Source organism: Chanos chanos, chromosome 12 (assembly GCF_902362185.1).
Source record: "Chanos chanos chromosome 12, fChaCha1.1, whole genome shotgun sequence".
Classification (NCBI taxonomy): domain Eukaryota; kingdom Metazoa; phylum Chordata; class Actinopteri; order Gonorynchiformes; family Chanidae; genus Chanos; species Chanos chanos.
In genome coordinates this window covers 8,666,048-8,687,880 of record NC_044506.1, presented here as the reverse complement: position 1 = coordinate 8,687,880, position 21,833 = coordinate 8,666,048, and the positions used below count along the sequence as shown (strand labels likewise).

General features: G+C 42.7%; 2 protein-coding genes across 2 annotated transcripts; one reads left to right on the top strand and one right to left on the bottom strand.

Annotated features, from left to right (window-relative positions):
- Nucleotides 1-730: 730 nt before the first annotated feature.
- Nucleotides 731-9,898, bottom strand: ptpn2b (protein tyrosine phosphatase non-receptor type 2b). The gene is made up of 10 exons (XM_030789250.1): nucleotides 9,715-9,898; nucleotides 8,646-8,736; nucleotides 8,419-8,519; nucleotides 7,318-7,416; nucleotides 5,638-5,775; nucleotides 5,083-5,292; nucleotides 4,692-4,853; nucleotides 4,127-4,332; nucleotides 3,426-3,530; nucleotides 731-1,291 (listed from the first exon to the last, which is right to left on the bottom strand). Exons 1-10 carry the CDS (start codon nucleotides 9,769-9,771, stop codon nucleotides 1,270-1,272), a joined length of 1,191 nt encoding a protein of 396 aa, XP_030645110.1. The 5' UTR covers nucleotides 9,772-9,898; the 3' UTR covers nucleotides 731-1,269.
- A 581-nt stretch (nucleotides 9,899-10,479) lies between these two features.
- Nucleotides 10,480-15,650, top strand: seh1l (SEH1-like (S. cerevisiae)). Its single transcript, XM_030789058.1, is given in 10 exon segments — nucleotides 10,480-10,701; nucleotides 10,948-10,998; nucleotides 11,142-11,288; nucleotides 11,683-11,894; nucleotides 12,398-12,496; nucleotides 12,632-12,772; nucleotides 13,100-13,257; nucleotides 13,758-13,873; nucleotides 13,875-13,915; nucleotides 14,424-15,650. Coding segments are annotated over 10 exon segments (1,104 nt in total). The 5' UTR covers nucleotides 10,480-10,590; the 3' UTR covers nucleotides 14,452-15,650.
- The last annotated feature ends 6,183 nt before the right edge of the window (nucleotides 15,651-21,833 follow it).

The window sequence follows — 21,833 nt, the reverse complement described above, 5'->3', positions numbered from 1 at the left end:
CCTGAATGTAATGTGTCTGGTCTGTTTTTGTTTTGTTGGGTGATTTGAATGTGGTTTTGCTCTGTTGTGCGGAGGTGCGAAATAGATCACCGTCACCTCTCTCCCCCACCCACTACCGTATAACTGAAAGCGTCTGGCCGCTTGTCATGTCACTTTCCCAGCAGCCCTGCCCAGCGCCCTGCTGTCACACAAAGCACTCCCTGACTTGCTGCGACAAGTTTTGGGTTTTTTTTTTTCTTTTTCTTTTTTGATTGGAGTCATTGTTAGGTGCAGAAAATAAGATACTGGCGCTGCTTTTGTGTACACAAACACTATTCTCTCACAGTTAGTGTTTCACACTTGAGGAGGTGTGGGAATGGGAATGCTGTTTTGGCAAGAAAATGAATTGAATGATATCTTGCCAGATTTCCAAAGCAGCCAGACTTGTCTGTAGAAGGTGTACAATGCTGTGTGTGTGTGTGTGTGTGTGTGTGTTGGTAGTGTAGGAAGCAGAGCTCAGATTCACCCCAGAGATAAAGAAACTAAATGATACCAGTTTTATTCATTTATCATAGTTTTGGATAAGGAAACTTAAGACTCTCAAAACTCCACTGATAGGACAAATGGTCACAGACACAAAAAGGTGTTTGTTTTGGTTTTTTTTGTTTGTTTTTTTCTGTTTTTGGTTGACCAAATACAATGTGTGTTTCCATTAAATTGGACAATCAAAAAATATGGTTGTTTTCCTCTCTACACATTTTAAAAAGAACACTATGTACACAATGGCTCCACTCTGCATAAGACATGTCTTTTAACAAACTCAAGAGTGGGTTTTTTTTTTGTTTTGTTTTTCTTTTTGGAGCACACTGCTTGCAGACACAATAGGAAAACTTTTCAAGTAATTTCTTATATAAAAAATAAAGCATTTCACTTTGCCTCTGAAAAAAGTTGTCTAAAAATACATGTACGAAGAGCATTACAAATTGGCAATGCATAGGCCTAGTTCCAGATCCTGCTGTCGTTTCCATATACACGAGGGACGACCAAAAAAAAAAATAAAAAGGGTGAGGGTCGGGGCAAATCAAACCAATCCAAACCACGGCGATGCACTCCATTCCTCTGACAACTCCACCAAGCAGCAGCTCCAACAACGTCATGCTGGTGAGTTTTGCGTCCAGATGCTTTTTGGCTCTAGAAAATGTCCAAGTTTACGCTGTAAACATTTTAGGATGCAGGGTGGGGGAAGGAGGGGGTGGAGGGTTTGGGGTCCCTGCTGCCGTCGCCGTGGCGTTAGTCGTCGCCAGTTCTCGGCCTGTCACGAACACACAACACCGGAAACAAACAAACAAAAATAAGGAGAGTTCTGTATCAGAACCTGTCATTCAATTATAAGGCTTTGTCACTCTGAATTTTTATACTGAACTAATACTAAATCCATTAAGCACTTCTGACACGTCTGAAATGTCTTCCGTCATAAACAGCAAAGCCTCTTACTGTCACTTCGCCTACATAACAGAAAAAAAAAAAAAAAACAGCCTTCAGCATGTGAGTCTTGTAAAACATTCTGGGTCAAATTTGATGACTCATTTAAAAAAAAAAAACACACACACACAAGTCTTTTGTTCCCCTCTTTTCAATGTACCATTTAAACCTATGTTTTGGATGGTTTCTGACTTCAGTGAAGTTCATTTTGGTATAGAAACCATGGCCAGGAGATAGATATATATATATATATATATATATATATATATATATATATATATATAAGAAAGGCGTATGTAGACCTGCTGATTTAGCTGTTTGTGACTCAGACACATTTGGAGAAGTGACTACGAGGTTTGAGGTTCAGGAGGAAGGACAAGCCACACTGACACAGAGTAAAAGCTCCAAACAGCAGTGTAAAATATGCACTCCTGGCACACACACACGTTTGGGCTCTCTGACACACTGCTGCCCAGAGCCGTTTTCTGAGGTATTCCCAGTCATACCACACGGCCCATCCACTCCCCGGTTCAGTCACCGCGCACTGGGTGAAGAGAGAGGGAGAGCTTTCTCAAGAGGGTTGTCTGTGGGACGCATGCAGGTTGGGACATGGCAATGGGTTCCGTGCTAAACTGACCATTGTCTCGGAACAAAGACATGGAATGTCGGGAGGGAGGCGTGTGGTATGGGCCGGGAGGCACTGGTGTTACCGGCAAATCAAACTACACACGTCACTGCAATGTTAGCCATCATTAACACACACACACACACACACACACACACTTCCTCTGTGAAATAAAGTGGAAGGAAAAAAATGATCTGAGAAATCCAGCCTCGGTAGAGATCAGAAGTGTAATGTTTTCTCATTCATTAAACTGTGCAGGCAAAACAGAGGCGACTGGGATCGCTTTATCTGTAATCAATGACAACAGGTTGTCTTTAGCCTGGTTTTTTTTGCTGTTTCTTGACCAAACAGTATGATAAAATCCGGGTAGATCTGGTTAGGAGTAGTAATTAAATGAGTAATAAAAATTCAAACATTTAGGAGTCATAGCCATGTCCTCTCCATGCACTAACTTGCTCTCGCTCTTTACAAAAACCACTTGACAAAATCCAAAAATCACATCATGCTAGAAGCACACTCCTGACAATAAACACACACACACACACACAAACAAACTAACCGACCAAAAACCCTCCAGCAGCCAGAAGAAGCAAGCTCCAAACCAGGCACACTAAACACTTCTCTGTCTCCCTTTTTCTCTCACGTACAGCTCAGGGCATCTGTGCAAGGGCGTGGAAGAGCTTGTCTTTAAAAAAAACAAAAAAAAAAACAAAAAACAAAAAAAAAAAAACCTTCGCGGCCAGTGCTGCCTCATTGGGCGACCACCCCAAAAAGACAGCACTCAATCTGTCACGTACAGCAAATGCAGCCCAAACTGTTGGAAGGGAAAGACAACAGAGACCAGACGTTTAAGGACAGCTGTCTGAGAGAGAGAGAGACGTGACACGCAGTGAAAGGCACATATGAAACTTCACCACATGAGAAAAAAAAAAAAAAAAAAAAAAAAAAAAACGAAACGAAAAAAAAAAAAATTGCCACTGACAGGAATCCGTGCTTTGCAAAGCAACGCGTGTCAATTTAATGCTGATGTACCATAATGAAAGAGAGCGTGGTGTATGTAACCAGCCTCACGTTTAAGGGTTAAAAAGTTCTGTCAGTGACTAACCAAAAAAAAAAAAATACAAAAAAAAATACGCTTCCATCTCAGAAATCTGAACGTAGTCAAGTTTAAAGTTCTCACGCTCATTAGGCAAGTGGGAGGGAGGATAAACGGCAATGATGCGTCTGTGGGTGGTACTGTATTACAAACACTGGAACAGATCGCATTAAGACTCCGTCATCAGGGAAAAGATCCATGAGAAAAGAAATGATGTCTAAAAAGCGCTGTCGCAAGTTTCACCTTTTCCTTTTCTTTTCAGAGTCGTTCATCCTGGGCTTTGTCTGTTTCTGCGGTGTCTTCTGTACTGAGTTGGACATCTTCTCTTCTCGCTGTCTCTTGCGAGCACTGAAAACGTATGGTTAACGTGTTAAAAAGGCGGCGACATGTCAAGGCATTTAAATGTACTGCGTAGCTCTTACGTCTAAACACGCAAAACAATAACAAACAGACAAACAGTATTACTGCAGTCCTGTCTAGACTTGCTGTTTTAGACCTCCCTCTACAGTACCATGGTGCTTTGATCCTGTCTGCAGTAAACAGGCCTTGAGTTCTAACCTGTGTCTATTCCCTATGCTAGCTGTATGTCCTCTAGTCTAAAGCACTGCTGTAGACTTTATCGACTGGAATTTGCTGACCTTGACCTGTTCCCAGGACTGTCGTAAGCGGGAAACTTAAAAACTTAACAGTTACTCATCTCACACTTTCTGATCTTTGCGCTGAACTAGCGACACCATTCTAAAAATTGAAAAAAAATTCCAGTTGTTGTCATACAGGTAAGTGCTGATCTTACTCAACGGTATGAATGCAGCTGTTTATGAATACAAATCTGTGTTGTGAGGCTGAAACAGGCTTTTTCACTGAGGGCTAAGCGCGTGTCTGGTGCAGTGTGTGACGAGCGGAGTGGAGAGTCTAGTGGAGGACCGCTCGTGGCGTGGACATACTTCGCCGTGCCCGTGTCCCCGTCCTGTTCTTTACCGGGCACCTCGCACCCCGTTTTCTTTCCCGCCTCCGTCTCTCCGTCCTCCTCCAGGCGGGACACCTTACTGCCGTTGTAGCGGTCTGTGGAGGGGCATTTCTGGTGGTGAGGAGGAGGTGGGGACTCCGACACGGGGTCTTGGTCTTCCTTCGAGAGCTCCCGCCACTGTTTCTGCGCAACGGAAAAAACCCCCCCCAAAAAACGAAATGACGAAAAAACTTAAGTTCTGAAGTCAGCAACACTGGAAAGTCTTAGCTTTCCTAAACATATCAATGTAATTTATGAGTTCAGAGCAGTGGGACTTATCCCAACAATTTTATGACGTCTGTGAGATAAGATAAACGGCGTTAAAGTAAATAGTCTGAGTGGCTTTCCCCCGCCCGTTTTTAACCTCTGTGGAAAATTTCCGGGCTAATAAACATTCCCTGCTATTCCGAATAACTTTCTGTTCACATGCTATATCTGTAAAAGCAACTGGTCTCCCTTTTGCTGGGCTCCAAACTAAAGCCAAGGAGCGCGGCTACCCTTACCTGCACTGACGAGTCTCCCAGGATGCACTTGGCTCCCTCCAGTACAGCCATGTAGGAGAAGCGTAACTGATCGGGGGTTTGAATCAGGCCCATGCGATATTTCCTCATGTCCAACAAGATCTTCTTAATGTCTACAGATGATGGGTCTTTCCTCTTCTCCATCTGACAGACAGAACAACAAAAAGACCAGAGTGTGGGAGTACCTCAGTGTTCTAGTGAATTCCGTACCGTTTTGGAAACCACTTCTGCTCATACTGGTAAACAACGTAAGAATTCCAAACAACATAAATAAATAAACAGCAGTGATGTAAAAAGCAACCTCTGAACAAAAAAAATCAGTGTGCGGCACAGATCTTTACATCTAAAGACAACAACAAGCTGCATGACTTACCAGAAGAAGACAGGTATCCACCAGGGAGAAGGTTCCGGAGCGTCCGATCCCTGCGCTGCAGTGAACCACAGCGGGTCCGTTATCCGATCCCAGTGAGCCAGACTCTCGCACTTTGAACAAGAAGTTGAGGAAAGACGCCGGGGATTCTGGGACGCCGAAGTCAGGCCATGTGGTGTAATGAAAGTGATAGATGTTTCTCGTCTCTCCTGTCTGAACACAGAGTAACGGGATGAGCGAACGAAAGAGAGGCGATCGTCTGTGTGCCGCCAGTCATTTCCACTTTACTGTAAAATCTCACTATCACTTCCACTTCAGTTTCTCCAAATCAACGACAAACTGAAACGTCAAAGCACTCGTTCATCATTCCTTTCAAACCAAACCTGAACTTGAGCACGCCCCGTTTTTCCCGATTCGGGTAACACGGTAACGATGCGTGGGAATTCGAACGGTGAGCTAAGCAGAGCGTTTGTTTGTTTGTTTGTTTGTTTTAGTGCTGAGCAGAAGAGTAGCCTGAGAGCGGCCTATAAACACGATTCGTAAGGGCGAACGGCTCACACTGTCGTTCCGTAGCTGCAGCAGTCGGGTGGTGTAATAGGACTTTACGTCCTCCGACATCAGCGTCACCACAAAACGAGTGTCGCGGAAAGACTTCTCCTGCTCCTCCTGCGTCGGCCAGTACTGCGCGCACTTCTCCTGTTCGGTCAAAAAAAAAAAAAAAAAAAAAAAAAAAAAAAAAAAAGAAAAAGAGGAGGTTAAAAGGTGTTCATGAAAAGATATCATCTCAAATAGTAAAAGACACACTAATCCTGGGCCACTGTCAGCTCTTTTTTTTTTTTTTTTTTTGATGAAGGCAGTCAGTAAAAAGGTCACGATAATAAACATGACCTTATGAAACCTTTTCATTACTTGATGCGTTTGAACTCAGAGAAAATCTTCAGTTCCCTGTGACTGAGTCATTTTTTTTCTTCTTTTGGTTAGTAATTCTTCTGAGGGATGGGCCATTTGAGTCACAGGACACCCTTGTTCACTGCCGGTGCGTCATATCCTTTCCCCCCGCGAGGGCAAAACTCGTGATCACGACTGCAGATGCCAACACTAGCACTTTCTCCGCCCCCCCCCCCCCCCCCCCCCCCCCCGTTTTAGTTTTGAGGTCAGTGGTAAATGCCAGCAGAGAGCCGTGCGTGGCTTATCTAGAACCACTCTGTTTGTTAAACTTATGTTCCCTCCTCAGACAGATCGATTTTGTCTGAGACTGGCTTGGCTCCGCCCATCGAACAGCACGGGCAGGAATGCAGATGCACCAGTGTGACGCGGGCACACAAAGAGACCACTATAACGCAATTATGTCTGTGCTTAACCCCCCCCCCGCAAAACTAATCCTAATGGTCGGCGGTCTGAAACAGAGTTCAGTCAGAAGTTTCTGCTCAACACAACACTGAGTTGAGTCTGATCCTCTCATAGTCTCCCACCTCAGGCCTGGCCATACAGAGGCCTTTGAAAACACTTTTCATGGCTTATCTTGTTGTTTGTAATGTCCGTGTACCTGGAAGGCTTTTGGCAGTCGGTGGAAAAAAAAAACCCTGAAATTACCAGGCATAGATCTATAGCACATATCCTTCAGTCATTCTGGTTGGTTTCTAAAGGCACCCACAGCCTCAGTATGGCTAATGGTCTGTTAGCTATTTTAAAATACTGCACTCCCACTCAAAAGCCCAAACACATCTGCTTTGAATCCATGATGTCTTCAGGTCCATGATAAGAATCACTGTTACAGGTCGCGCCCACGTACATCTGCTTTCCATCTCTCTTGTCTGTTAAGAAATTGTTTACTTAATAGTAATGTTGCTTGCCTAATACGTGCAAACACTGCAAACACTGAAGTGCAGCAAGGAGTCATTCAGCCAAATCAGAACACAATAAAGGCTCTCTCTCTCTCTCTCTCTTTCACTTTCAGTTTAGATAAAAACCAGCGTCATAGCCTTCTGTTTGTTTTCTGTCCTTTCCTGATAAAAATGAAATGCATCTGAGACATTCTACTCCTACAGTATCATCAGGTTCAGTAATAACGCAGGGATTCCCCCCCCCCTCTACTTCTGTTTGTTTTTTTTTTTTCTTTTTCCAGAAAGTGACACGCGAGAAAACAGGATCTGAAAGTTGTACGGATAGCGTCTCCACAGGCAAGACTTCCCATGATGGCTGTGATAAGGAGAAAAGGTTTATCCCGGCGCTACTTACTGATCCTTTCTCTATCACCCTGTTCAGCATGATGACAGCTTTGGTGTTCTGCTCCCAGATCATGAGCCAGAAATGACCACACGTATTCCTCAGAGGACCCTGATGTGACGGGACAGGGAGAGAGAGAGAGAGAGAAAGAGAGAGAGATAGACAGAAAAATTAGAAAAATTCCACTGTGGAGAGTGTCCAAAGAATATCGTCACAAATCTAGGGCAGACGTACCTAAATTTACCCGCTCCCGTCTCAAATCTGCTATCAGTTAAGTGAAATGAAAAACTTATGCTCCTTATGTAAATGTAAGATCTTAGCGGTCAGCGGATAGCTGGAAATGAATGCTACATCAGCAAACGTCCTCCTCTTTCCTCAGCAGTCTTATCTTTATTAAAATCTTACTCTACTATCATGAGGCATGCTGTTATGTTAAACAGACTTAGAGGAAAGACTTAAAGAACTTTTACACTTTTTGAATTTTCATTATTTCATTTCAAGGAAATTTAATTTGCTTTGTTGTGAAAAGGTAAAAAAAAAAAAAAAAAAAAAAAAGGAAACTGCACACACGCATAATTTGAAACACATCAAAAAGCTTATCTTCTTATCTTTGTCTTGTATCACTCAAAACTGTGTTTCATACGAAAGAATCTGACTTTTAGTGTGACGTATTCATTTGTTAGTCAGCAAATTACAGGAATGCAAGACACGCACAAATTATTCCCAGCGTGCGTGTCCGAACCACATTCGCACTTTATTCGCCTGCACAGATATCTTCCTCATCCTACACATTAACACAGAAAATGTTGGGATACTAGATAGCTAAATTAGGTGTATAAGAATAGACACTGGCAACTACATTTCTTGCACTACATTTCTGCTGTTTACAGAGCAGGTTCTACAGGTGATCTACCACCGCAGCGCGCTTAGTTTTAATGAAAGAAAATCACGGTAAAAAAGCAGCACCCCGTGAACTGAAATCTCACATGCCTCGTTAAGGTATCTCAGGGGTACATTTACTGGGGAAACAGTAAATAACTAGGTTCCTAAAATGTATGGAAATCAATGTACATCAGTAAAAAAGGTTTGAGGGAACAGTGGAACAGAACTCACCTGAGTTAATATGTAACTTCTCTGGGCTTCATCCATCACAACCAAACTTGCATTGATATAGTCATTCTCTGTGTTTTCTAATTTAACTCGACTGTGGTCAACTGATAAAAGAAAAACAAGAGTCAATATCCAGTGTTCTATGCCAGTAAGAGAAAGTATTCATCTCATACTGAAGTAGTATCTAAGACGCAGAAACGGCTTGGTGATAATGAACTGAGGTCACTTACAAGGACTGACGTCCCTGTACCTGTTGCGGTTACGATTCTCTGGATATTTTGCCACTTTGAAAGGACATTCATGAGACTGATTGCGGATTTCCTGAGGACAAAACAATTCGTTTCAATCACTAAAATATTTCATTTACAAAAATAACGCTATTAGCAACAATTTCAAACACGGAGCTGAGCTACATCATTTTAAGTAAACTTATCAATTGCCTACTTACCTTACATATGAATAGCCTATATTCATATTTGTCTATAACTGAACAAGAATGAACAACTTAGGAAATAATTATGCTTGTTGACAGCTGACAGCTAATGCAAAAGCAAGCTCACAAGAACAGTTTCCCAAAATAGCCTCTTACTGAAAACCCAGGCTGGCAAGCAAAGCCTATCGTTATTTCGGTGGACAAATAACTTTTACAGTTTATAAACAAAACAACACGAGAGCTTCCTGTTTTATTACTACTGGTGGTTAACAACTGAAGAACCACACTTGGCGAGAAATTCACAATTCGTAAACTGAAAAAGGGACAAATATAAAACGGCAGTTTGACAACATATCCGATCATGTCTGCTGGCAAAACTTTTTTTTTCGGTTGAGGGCAAGTTTATCTGTGTAACAGTCTTCCACGCAAATGCGTAGACTAAACATCTTTTTCCACTGAATTTTAAGGCCGATTCTAGAGAAATAATTTTAACTAACAAAGAAACGTTAGGCACGTGCGTGTCTCACGTCAATTCAAATGTTGACCGTACTTTTCACACCCGTGTTTGCCTCACTAAACTGCGCGGAGCCATAAATTTAGATAGCGGTAGCTAATACCAGTTAGCTATATGCTTAGCCAGGTTAGCCACTGCCTCAACTTATTTACTCCGTTATAAACTCAGAGCCCGTGTTGGCAATTTCGGGACTCACTCGAGGTTGCTACAAATGATTCTGACTCTAAAACACAATTAAAGAAAAAAGTCCAGACGTACAGAACAACTTGACAATTAAAAAAACAGCCACCTAACCCAGTTAGCATAGGTGCTGGGCTAATTAGCCAACGCATAAGCTAGCTAGCTAACTTACCAGGTACAGGTTCTGCCATTGGCCCTCTGAATCTAGGTCTTTAAACTCCTGGTCCATTTCTTTGTGGATTGTCCCAGTCCTTCGTGTGTTGAAAAATATTGTAAGAGAAGAATCAACTCATTTCTAATGCCAAAATCGCATCATTAAACAAAAACACTGGACTAGCAATTCGCCCGTGTAGTTGACATCTATACCAAGAGCTCAGCAATAATACACGCATGCGTAGTAAGAGGAGCTTTCCTTACGAGTTGAAGCTGTGATAGGTCAAAGGCATTGCGACGTATGGGAAGACACCCAACTCCCTCACTTTCGTTTGATGAAGCTCTCAAGTTTCTGAAATGCAACAACACTTCACACTCAAAAATTATTAGTAATTTGTAAGCATTCACAGTCGAAGGATATTTTCTCCTATAAACTTGTATGTCGCTTTCCTGTTCTTCTTCATATGAAAACGTCCTCTTTCTGACAAACTTTGATATTAGGTTGCAATTAAATATTTGAGGAGTAGTAAAAAACTGCTGTGATGATACATAGAAGGGATTACACCGCTAAATTTGAACGAATAAGCTAGTTATTGAGTACTTATAAATTTGCTCAATAAATTGTCAGTGGACTGGCTCTAGAGATTGCAAGCCCGGATATTGTATGTTTGCCGCCAGTACAATAGGTGGCAGTAGTCAGAATGTTTATTATATCGTTGTAACCATGCATTTGTCGGGGAAAAACGAGAGAAACAGAAAAGAAATGGCGCCGGTGCAAATTTCAAACGTTTAATCCGCTATCACGTTTTGTGTTGAGTTGCTGATTTTGAAAGCTATCGAACACATAGGTTTGTATATGTACTTTTTATATGGTCGTTAGAGTTTGTTTGCAAAAATGTTTGTCGCAAAAAGTATTGCAGCAGACCACAAGGACCTTATTCACGATGTGTCTTACGACTTTCATGGCCGGAGAATGGCGACTTGTTCCAGTGATCAAAGTGTCAAGGTACGATAAAAACCTTTTGTGGTCATCAAATAATATGCAAGTGCCTAATGAAGTCGAGTCCAATTTGGGAATATTACGTCTAGTAGTGTTGTTTTGCTGCTCAATTTTAAGAGGCGCGCCCGCACAAAAGTGACCAATTTTCTAATCTTGTTTGATGATTGGGGTGTACGTTTTTACTAAGTAAACGTGAAGTACTGCACAGGTTTTGTGGCTCTTGTGACACTTTAAGTCATCCTTGTTTTTTAGGTATGGGACAAGACCGATGACGGAGAGTGGCACTGCACTGCAAGCTGGAAAGTATGCATGGTTTGATCTGTTGCCCTCACGTAACCTTTGTCAGTAAAATAAACTTTCTTGTGTTGTGACTTATATGTAAGTATTATAATGACCATTAATACTACTGTCATTCCTTTGGTGGCTTTTAATCTGTATCTGACTAGACTCACAGCGGCTCAGTGTGGCGGGTTACATGGGCACATCCGGAGTTTGGTCAGGTGCTGGCTTCTTGCTCGTTTGATCGTACTGCAGCTGTCTGGGAAGAGATAGTTGGTGAATCCAACGATAAACAGCGAGGACAAAGTCACTGGGTAGGAGAGAGGATATGAGAATCATAGCTGTCACTGTTTCAGTGTACTTACTGAAAGTACTACTTAAGTACTTCCACTGTACTTACTTGTTGATTTATCTAACGCTATTCGTGCCCTTTGTCAAAAAGTTGTCGTGCCTTTTCTGTCAGGCTCTGAGGGGTTATTGATGTTGTTATTTAGGGATCAGCTGGTCTGGACCATTGAAAGACCAGAGGGGTGTCTCACAAAGTTTACCAAATAACTAGTGTAACTTGTGAAAACCGCCCTACAGGAAAGCAGCTAGGGAACATTCCTATAAGGCAGTCTGTACTTTCAGTTTTCTTTATCCAGCACCACTTGTAAAATTCCTTCCTCTTAAACTGCCTCTGGCTTTTGTTTTTCTTTTTTTTTTAAGATAAAGAGAACCACGCTGGTTGACAGCAGAACCTCAGTGACTGATGTGAAGTTTGCGCCCAAACACATGGGTCTGATGTTGACCACCTGCTCGGCAGATGGGGTAGTGAGGATCTACGAGGCTCCTGATGTGATGAACCTCAGTCAGTGGTCTCTGCAGCATGAGATCTCCTGCAAGCTCAGCTGCTCCTGCATCTCCTGGAACCCCTCCAGGTCTGAGTCCCCACACACACTTACTCACTCACACACGCACACACTTGCACACACCCAGATACACTAAATCAACTCAAAAAGAAAAAAGAAAAAACATTTCAAGATCCCTGCATGCATATGTTCACAAACATACACACAAGACATTCATCTTCTTTACTGAATCCTCTCCATGTCTGTCTTCAATGAAACCCCTTTGCTTTTGGTGTTCAGTTGATGTCGCTAAATAGTGTTGCTACTGTACCCATACATTATGTGAGTCAGACCGAATGTGATGACGTTTTGAACGGCAGTGGACTCTGCGTGACTGTGGTTATGAGTCATTCTCACCAGCAGAGGGAGCACTGCATCACTCTTTTTCTCAGACCATAGTAACATCACCGACTGCCTGCAGAACTGAATGATACGACTGTTGTGCTGCAGACTGAATTTAAACAGTTGTATGTTTTTCATTATGACGTTTGAGTTGCTTTGAATAAATTTGTGGTACGTGTGGTATTATTTAGCTCCCGCGCACATCCTCCAATGATTGCGGTGGGCAGTGACGACAGCAACGTGACATATACTGGAAAAGTCCAGATTTACGAGTACAATGAAAACACGAGGTGAGTCAGTGGTCTCTCTCTTCTTTGATATTGGACCATTTTCATTCTGTGTTACGTTAGTCATTAAATCGTTTGAAAAGAACGGATGAGACTGTGAATCGCCACTGAGCGATCGTTTGTCCGTTTTTCTCACAGGAAGTATGCCAAGGCTGAAACACTGATGACAGTCACTGATCCCGTCCACGATATTGCATTCGCACCTAATTTGGGAAGGTCTTTCCACGTGCTGGCCGTAGCCACGAAAGACGTCCGAATTTTCAAATTAATACCTCTCCGGTGAGTTGACTGACTTTTTGCCCTCGGCAATGAAGAGGCGGGTTGTGTGTAGGGATGCTTTTTTTCTTCTGACTGATTAAAAAAAAAAGAAAAAGGAAAGATATAGTCAGAAAAATTCTTGCATTGTATGTCTGCGTAACTGGAGGATCAGTAAACCTTCTAACCAGTTCGATAACCCCGTTTATGACGGTCACATGCATCATCTTATTCGATGGTTCAGGACGGCGATCTTTTTGTGACGGATGATTAAAACTGAGAGCGTATAAGAGACGCTCGACTCTTAAGCGAATGAGGCTTAAGCCGTATTTTGCCCCGTGTGACTGACAGGAAGGAGAGCGCCACCTCGTCTGGACCCACCAAATTTGAGGTGCAGGTGATGGCCCAGTTCGACAGCCATAACTCGCAAGTGTGGCGCGTGAGCTGGAATATCACTAGCACTCTGCTGGCCTCCTCCGGCGACGACGGCTGCGTCCGGCTATGGAAAGGTCAGACGTCAAACCAGCCCCGGGCCAAACAGCCCGTGGTTTTTGCCAAAGCCCTGAGTGGAGAAACAGTGCTGGACGAACAATGCTGTCTGTTTTTTTTTTTTTCTTTTCTTTTCTTTTCTTTTCTTTTCTTTTTTTTTATTTTATAAACACGGCCTAAAAAATACTGTTCACATAGCCCCTTGTGTTTTCATATCACTTCACATCCTCTTATTGTTTTTTTTTTTTAAAAAAACAAGACAGTTTAATGAGTCTGATCTATTTAATTCAAGGCTTCTGGTTCTTTTTTTTGTTTTTTTTGTTTCTTTTAATGATGTGCATAGTTATTTTTTCGTTACTGTTTGTCTTTGATGTTATTTTGTTGACAGATTCTTGCACTCTCTCTCTCTCTCTGGAGGTCCTAAAATACATAATGATGAGTCATACTTGGGTTGTGCAGTTCCTAGCCGTGTGTCTGTCGTCTTTCCCTGCCTCCTTAAACGTTTGCCTCTCCTCCCCAGCCAACTACATGGATAACTGGAAATGCACTGGCATCTTGAGGGGAGATGGGAGTCCAGTAAACGGCTCTTCTGGTCAGACTGGTTCTTTCGGTAACGCGGGGGGGGTCGGGGGCCCAGGCCTCCCAGAACAGCGTGGTCGGGGCGGCGTCGGCTGGCAGGTAGGCCTGACGCTGCGGCAAAACTATTCACACCCACTGTCTCGGATTTATTGTTAGTCAGTGTTCGTTCCCCTTTAATCGTTAATGTTCTGTGACTAAAATCGTGGAAAAGATTACTGTCCTTAATGGAGTTGGATACGTGGTGTAAAATGTGTGCCGCTAACCGTTATGTTGTTTGTCCAGTCACTGCAAACCTTTGTTGTTGAAACTTTTTTTCTTTTTTCTTTTTTAAACTCTGCTTCTGCACCACCACCCCCCTCTCTCTCTCTCTCTCTCTCTCTCTCTCTCTCTTTCTCTCTCTCTCTTTCTCTCTCTCATAAAAAACATTAAATTTCCACTAAAAAAAATGTATGATTTTGAAGGTAGTTTTCCTCTATAGATTATTATTTGCATCATTATTACTCATGACAAGGGTTTGCCGGTGTTGGACATATATGTATTGCCTCACTGAATGTGTTGCAGTGTTGTGTTTTAAACCTTCCATGCCTGTCTTATGTCCTCTTAACAGAAAAAAGGCTCAGCTGATGCCCGGCTAATGGAGTAATGTGCTGATTGGCTGCTTGCTGCATGCACACACAGGATTGGACAGAATTCCTTTGCACCTCCCCAACACTGAGTGACATCATAAACACACCAGAACCCTACAAATTACTAATATTTAGCACTCACTCAAACTAAGTCTTAACAGTTACGTTTTGGTGTAATACTGAAAGAATTGATTGTGTGTGTGCCGTTGTGTTTCATTACCTGATATTGATAAGTCAGCTAAATTGATGATTTTTTTTAAACATATATATTTTGGACAGAAATTATGAATATATTTTTCTAAAATGAGTGAGTTTGGGCATTTGACATTCAAAGCATAAGTCTTATCAGAAGATTTCAAATGAAAAGAAGGGGCTTCACAGTACATAAAACAATTAAAAAAGTCACATTTCTGAGAATGTGCCAAATACACTTAGAACCTCAACACTTAATGCTCGCAAGAAAACAATTGTCGCAACAGAATTTCTTTACCTCAGTTAACATTTTGCATCTATAATAAGCTGTATCTAAATTAGGTGACAGACTTCTTAATGAGACAGCTTTGCCTTTCAGATTAACTTCATTAAGTTGTACTGAAAGCATTTTTAGGTCAAACATTGAATTTTTTTTTTTGCCTTTTCAGTACCAAGTTGGTTGGGATTTTAGAGGTCACTTTGTATTGCTGACCTTGTGTTTTCTCATGGGTGTGCTATAGAGGGCAACATTTGAGTTCAGGATGTTTTTCTCTCTGGGAACACTTCGTAGGTTGTGTAGGGGCCAATCTTAAATTTTTAGTTTTTGACCAATCAGTTTGGAAATTCTGTGCCATTCTTTAAAAAAAAAAACCCCAAACCAAAACAAAAAAAAACCCTTGGAATTTCACCAGTCTCTAAAAATCTTGTGTAAAAAGCAACATATTTCATTCAAAGAAAGAAGAAGAAGAAGCAAAAGGTTTTGCAGCACCGAATTTTTGTCAATATGAGAGAGATTTGTGACTCAGTGTTTTGAACGTGGGAAGTCTCTCAGCCTCATAATCACATGCAATGCCCCCCAGTTCTTCACATAATTACGAAAGCTGTTTATGACGAGAGCTCTGACCGGAATGTGCATGGAGTGAAAAGACAAGAAAATGAGGAAAAACAAGGACAGTAAACTAACTAATTGCAACATGACGAAGGATGTCTGGAGGAAACCATTGTAAACGTTAAGTGTTTGGGGTGGGGGTGGGGGGGGGTGGGGTGAAGATGTATGAACACTGGTGAAAGGGAGCTCACCCTAAGATTAACATTTTTTTGTTTGTGTGTCTTGAAGAATTTTGTAGATTTGAATGTAAAGTGTCATCTCAAGACAACTTTTGTTTAAACAATAAAGTTTGTTGTTCAGCACTGCATGTGTTTACTGAGTGTCATGCATGTTGTGACTGTGACTGTCTGATGTCCTTATGGTTAACGATTTTTATTCTTTTTTTTTTTTTTATCCTTTAAAACTGAACTATGATACTCTAATGCTGAATTGTTTTTCTCAAGGTCTTCTTTTCCGAGAGGTGGAGTGTCTAGACGTGCGTGTTTATGTCGTTCTTTTTGATTTCGGAAGCAGCGTTCTGTTTCGTAGCCCCCGTTCTGATATTTTCATATTCATCTCTATCTGTCGTTTGTTTTGTTCATCTCTGTGTTTTCAACATCTCGTCTGCTGTCTCGCTCGTCTCTTTTTTATCTTTTCTTTTCTTTTTTTTTTTTGAATTAACGACCCCTTTTTTTTCCCGTCTCTTTCTCGCCGTCTTTATTGTTTTTCATTACTTTGTGTTCCTGTCCTCCATTTTCTAGGTATTTCTTTCCTCATTTGGACCCCCCCAGGGCTAGCTCCAGACTCGCACACCTCCTCCCTCCTCCGTCTCTCATCGAACAAACGTGTGACTCTGACTCCAACACGCCCCAGCCCCCACAGCCACTCCGCCGACACACAACAAACGCCTCAAACCTATCTGCAGAGCATGACTGAAAGCAAATGGAACATCTACGTTTAGTACTGTAGCGCTTTGATGCGTACAGTAGATCTGTGTAAAAAAAAAAAAAAAGTTTGTAATATGCCTTTGACAGTTTTTTTTTGTTTTTTTTTTCCTTTTCTGTATGAAATTGGGTCTTCTGTGGTGCAACAGTTTCTTAACAGAAGTTTGTTAAGAGGCAGTAATATATCTTTCATCTGGCAAAATCCATATCTGTGTTGTGTGTTTTTGGTTTGGTATTTTCACAACACAAAACTGCGTTGTTCATTCTTGCTGTGTGTCATTTCGGCTGCTCTGTGCTGCGTTTGAATTTGTCTCGTCGAGACCGAATAGATCATGATTCTGTCTCTCTCTCTCTCTCTCTCTCTCTCTCTCTCTCTCTCTCTCTCTCTCTCTCTCACTCTCTCTGTCTGTCTGTCTCTCTCTCTCTCTCTCTCTCTGTCTGTCTGTCTCTCTCTGTCTGTCTCTCTCTCTCAGACTGGTTAGGGCCTTGCCCCCCAGGCCTCTGTGCACAGTTTGTCAGGGAGCTGTAGAGTATGGTGCCCTGATTACACACCTGGCAAGCCTGTGGCCATGTCTTCATTGGCCAGACCCTAGGCACACAAACCTGGCCTCACTGCATTGCCCATCCCTTTTTTTTTTTTTAAATCCAGCCACAAGGAGAGGAGGGGGCGACCACACCCCCCACCTCCCTTTCTCTAAATGAACCTTTTAGAAGGGTAAATGATGCAAGGCCCTGTCTGTGGCCTTAGCTCTCCCGCCCCCGCCTCCTCCTCCTCCTCCAGCCCCTCCCCAACTGTCTCATCCCTTTCAGACAGACAGACACACACTGGCAACAAGCCTAGGTCCCCTGGGGGAGAGGATTCATTCAATTAAACTCACACCAGGGGGTGATGTCTGGGACTCACTCCTCACACACACACACACACACACGTATGCACGGACACAAACACACAATAGTCTATGTCTGATAATTTCAGACAACAAATGTCTTTTCTCCTATGGTTGTATGTACACTGTTGGCAGCAAGCTCATAAAGAGATGATATGAATATGACTGCCTCTTGCTGTTCTAGAACAATGCTTCTGAAAACCATTTATGTTTGATGTGTAATGGTATGATATTTTGTGATGCTAAATACACAGACTCCAAACTGTTTATTTTTCAACACCAACGTTCTCGCATGATTTTGAGAAAGAAGCCAGCTAAATTATTTTCATTGATTGGTTTTGCACGGATTATGACAGGTAGCTATTTGCTGACAACGAAAAAGTCAATGAATGACGGCTCACTAAATGTGACTTCATTCGCCTTAATCCAAAAAGTGTTGGCTCTGACAGTTCGACCTGTTTACTCCGAACATCTCTATTTTTGTACAGCCAGCTCATTACGAAACAGAATGACAAAGTAATCGCTGTTGGTTTGAGCGCGAGTTAAAATAATTAAACTGTTACGCGACGAGGACACGTCGTTAAACGAAATTTTTTGTCTTAACTACAGTTTCATTAGTACTCCTACTCTGCAGATGTCGCTACAGCGTTTTCTAAATTATTCAGATAGAGCAGGGAGAGGACTAGACTCGAATACAACGGAGTTTGAGCTCTGTCGAGTTTGGCAATGAGTGAGAACGTCTAGACGCACTTGACACCCTCGGGTAGGGAACGCCGTCTGGCAGCGACACTTTGCGCTCTGCGGGTTTGTCGGGAACGCATCGAAGAGCTCGCTAAACGTAAGCCACATTTCAATCCATTTTAAAGTTATTTTGGATAGCGTGGATTACTCCGAGGGGGTCGACCACAGGGTTAAGGGAGTGCTGCAGTTCTGCAAGAAAAGCAATGGAAGTTGTTGCAGACAGCGCAGTCGAAAAGAAAACAGCCTTACATTTTAGGGCTCAAGTTCTTAAAGGGAGCGTTAGCAATTAAGGATGTGTAAACAGTTATGTTTTTTCTGCAGTTACACTTCGGCTAAAATGAAATGGATAGAAATTACGATGCATGCATTAACAATTTATAGAAAATGGTTTAATTTACCATTTGTTTAACATACTGCTGACTTAAAGTCCCGGGAGGCAGAAGGACACAGAAAACGCCTTGTTTCTTAACTATCTAGCAAGTTTCTTTGATGATACTTGGAGAACTTGAAACTAGATCAGCAGACCGAACTCTTGCTTTAATGTGTTCAGTAACATTCATGAACGTACTCGGTGAATATGCATACGTTTCTGATGCATTTTATGCATCCTTTCTCAGCCTGCATCCAGTACACAACGTTATATTCTCTGGCTTCTTGAGCCATGGTTGAGAAAACTCGGTGTACTACTCATTGTCCAAACTGAAAATTCGTAATTTTTGTGCTCTTATCATCTAATACGTGGATATTTTATGGTCTGTTTTATTTATCGTGTTTTATATGTTATTGGCCATGTAGTTTAAGTTTTGATCAACTCATTGTTTCGCGATGAAATATGTTATGTTTTTGATGGTTTTAATAGGCTACAACTGTGTAATCTGCTCCGTTATATATTTAATTTGATATTGGCATTTTTCAATACACGTCTCCCATATCTCTTCTATTATGTGATTATTATCTGCCAGAAGTATGCTAGCCTTTAGAGCAAAAACCCAAATACGCCACCACATCCGAATAATGAGAACAGTTCTTAGTTTCTGTAGGACAGTGTAGCAGCATCGTTCGAGTATGTCTGTGTCGTGGAATAGGCGCTGTGGGGTTGGTTTCTGCTGTGCATGCCGTGCCGTGGCAGATTCAGCTGCACTGTCGGGTGGAAGCATCCTGATCTGCGGGAGGTGAATCAGAGTTCGACCGTGGGTACTCCACCCCCACACTGCCGGTACCTTAGACGTGGCTCTGCGGCAAATCTTAAACCAACAGCTCCCTTTTCCCTTCCCGGGGACATTTCACACGGCTGCAGTAACAGCCAGTGACATTCCACAGAACTCCCCCTCTGTCCTTCCCTCTCACTGTCTCCCCCCCTGCTCTCCCCCCCAAACCCCCACCCCAAGTGACTCACAGCGTCCAGGACTATGTCCCCATTTCCCCAATGTTGCCAAGTAATACTGCCTTCTGCTGACCATTCTCCCTCCCCCCCCCCCCCCCTCTCTCTCTCTCTCTCTCTCTGTCTCTCTCTCTCACTCACACACACACACACACACACACTTCCTTTCCCATTCTTTCCACTCAAAAAAAAAAAGTGAGTCATAAGACAAGCTAGGGGCCAGAGGGAGGGCCAGATCAAACGTGTCCCATCTGAGTTCTTCAAAAAGTGCACCATGTGAATTCGAGACCGTGGCTGATGCTGGGTCTGTCAAGCTTCTCCTCCTCTCAGTTTGTCCTAAGAGGCCCCTCTGACTAGCACAAGCAGAGCAGGAGCGCTAGAGGGAAAAGCAGTCTCTGAGAACATCTTTGCTCTTGTTTTTTTGGTTTTGTGTTTTTTTTTTGCAATGATTCAGGTGAGCAAGCACCCACAGAGCAGCCAGAAAAAAAAAAAAATCACTTCTGCGGTTTAGAGGGGATTGGCTGAGTGAAGTTTGTTGCTGTAAAGACCCGTTGTTGCACTGGCTGGCACCTAGGATATTTTGGTTTTTGGCTTTTCCAGTTTTTTTTTTTGTTTTTTGTTTTTTTTGTATTATGCCAGTAAAGTTGTAGTCACGTAGTGGATGTCTGCTTAGGAAGAATTCTTATAAAAATGAAGCGTTGTTTCAGTCACCTGGTTATGAGCCATCCCATTTGTATCTTCTGCATTCCATCCTTGCCTGCAGCTACAGCAGTACACAGCCGTAATTATGTGACTCACACTTATAGTGTACATGGCATGCAAACGTGTTAAAAGGTGATTCTTTTAAAAGGGATACTGAAGGTACCTTTTACTCTGCCGGCACGTCTAAGCAGACATATTTAGCTCCCTGTCGTAGACTGTACAAAGCCCAGAGGTGGGGAGTCAGAGTCAGCAGTCAGTGTCTTAGCTAATGCTATGACTCAGACTCCCTTTTAATTGTGTATCACAGCATGAAAGGAGCGTGATGCGCGTTTACGGTTGAGCGCGGTGACAGACGATATGTCATACATGGAACGTTCTTTTCTGACGCCTTCTTTCTTTCTTTCTTTCTTTCTTTCTTTCTTACAAACTGCGGAAAGAGCAGGAGAGGTTGCTTAGGGCCATTGACATGCACAAAAATGTACTGAGGCCAGACTGCTGATGAGGGCTGAACAGACCGCACTCGTTTTTTCTCTCTCCCTCTCTCTCTCTCTCCCTCTCCGGCTCTCCCGCTCTCCCGCTCTCTCGCTCTCTCGCTCTCTCGCTCTCTCGCTCTCTCGCTCTCTCGCTCTCTTGCTCTCTCTCTCTCTCTCTCTCTCTCTCGCTCTCTCTCTCTCTCTCTCTCTCTCTCCCTCTCTCTTTATTTTTAGCCATTTCAGGCACCCTTCCCAGTTCTCCTTGGGAGTCTCACTGTTCCCATTAACTCAGGATAAGGCTGGCGATTCTAGGGGTTTTAGCACCAATGTCTGCTTGGTGAGGGAGTTTAAAAAAAAAAAAAAAAAAAAGCGCCTCTGTCTTTCTCCAGGTTTTTCTTAACTCCCTTTGAAGCAGCTCAGTTGTATTCATGTATGCCCCATAAATATTGATCAAAATCCTGGCTCTACGCCCCTCTTTGCTTTGAAGCCACATTGATGGATTAGTTTCCACACACCCTTCAAAACTGCAGGAATAATGCATTTGTCGGGAAGCGGGGAGAGAGACGGACGAGGCAGGGTCTTTGAGCCGTGAGCCTAGGCCCGAACAAAGGCAGGAGACCCTGTGAAGATGCAGAAACCAGGAACAATACTCAGGGTTTTTTTTTTTTTTTTCTGCCTTGACCTCAAGGCCTCGCGCTACTCGTAGAAATGCAACGGCCTAGTTACTGCTGTTTGGCCTTAAACTGTGTGAAGAGACGGTCTGATCTCTGCTTGGCCCGCTGTGTTACGTAGATATACGGCTTCTATTTCTTCTTCTGCAGTTTTGAACTGTACCTACAATTATCAGAATCTAAAAGATCTCCAGACTCATTGATCAAAGGAGCAGGAAAAAAAAAAAAAAAAAAAATTGTCTCGCAAAAATTAGATTGCGGTGTCGGTACGAGGTATATGTAGCTCTCTTGCTTGCAAACAAATCTGGGGTTGGAGATTAAATCAGATATTGTAAAAGAAACGAGATGCTCTGCTCTTCCCACCAGCTGCAACAGAAAGCACCGTCTAATCCTCCACCGTGTCTCTGATGTCGTCGAACTCGAGAGCTTTTTAACCCTGAGTTATTAAATGGATGATTGCGGGCGTAGCCCCGTCGTACTCCCGTCCAATCCCCACAGGAGAGGCCTGGAAACCTGATGTTCTAGAATCACG

Bases quoted from the DNA above. Each gene is read 5' to 3' on its own strand.
- ptpn2b (XM_030789250.1), bottom strand. From the start codon at position 9,771: ATGGACCAGGAGTTTAAAGACCTAGATTCAGAGGGCCAATGGCAGAAC. The intron at 8,520-8,645 runs GTAAGTGACCTC...TTCTTTTATCAG, and splicing joins GTACAGGGACGTCAGTCCTT to TTGACCACAGTCGAGTTAAA. The intron at 4,854-5,082 runs GTAAGTCATGCA...TCTGTCTGTCAG, and splicing joins TGGATACCTGTCTTCTTCTG to ATGGAGAAGAGGAAAGACCC.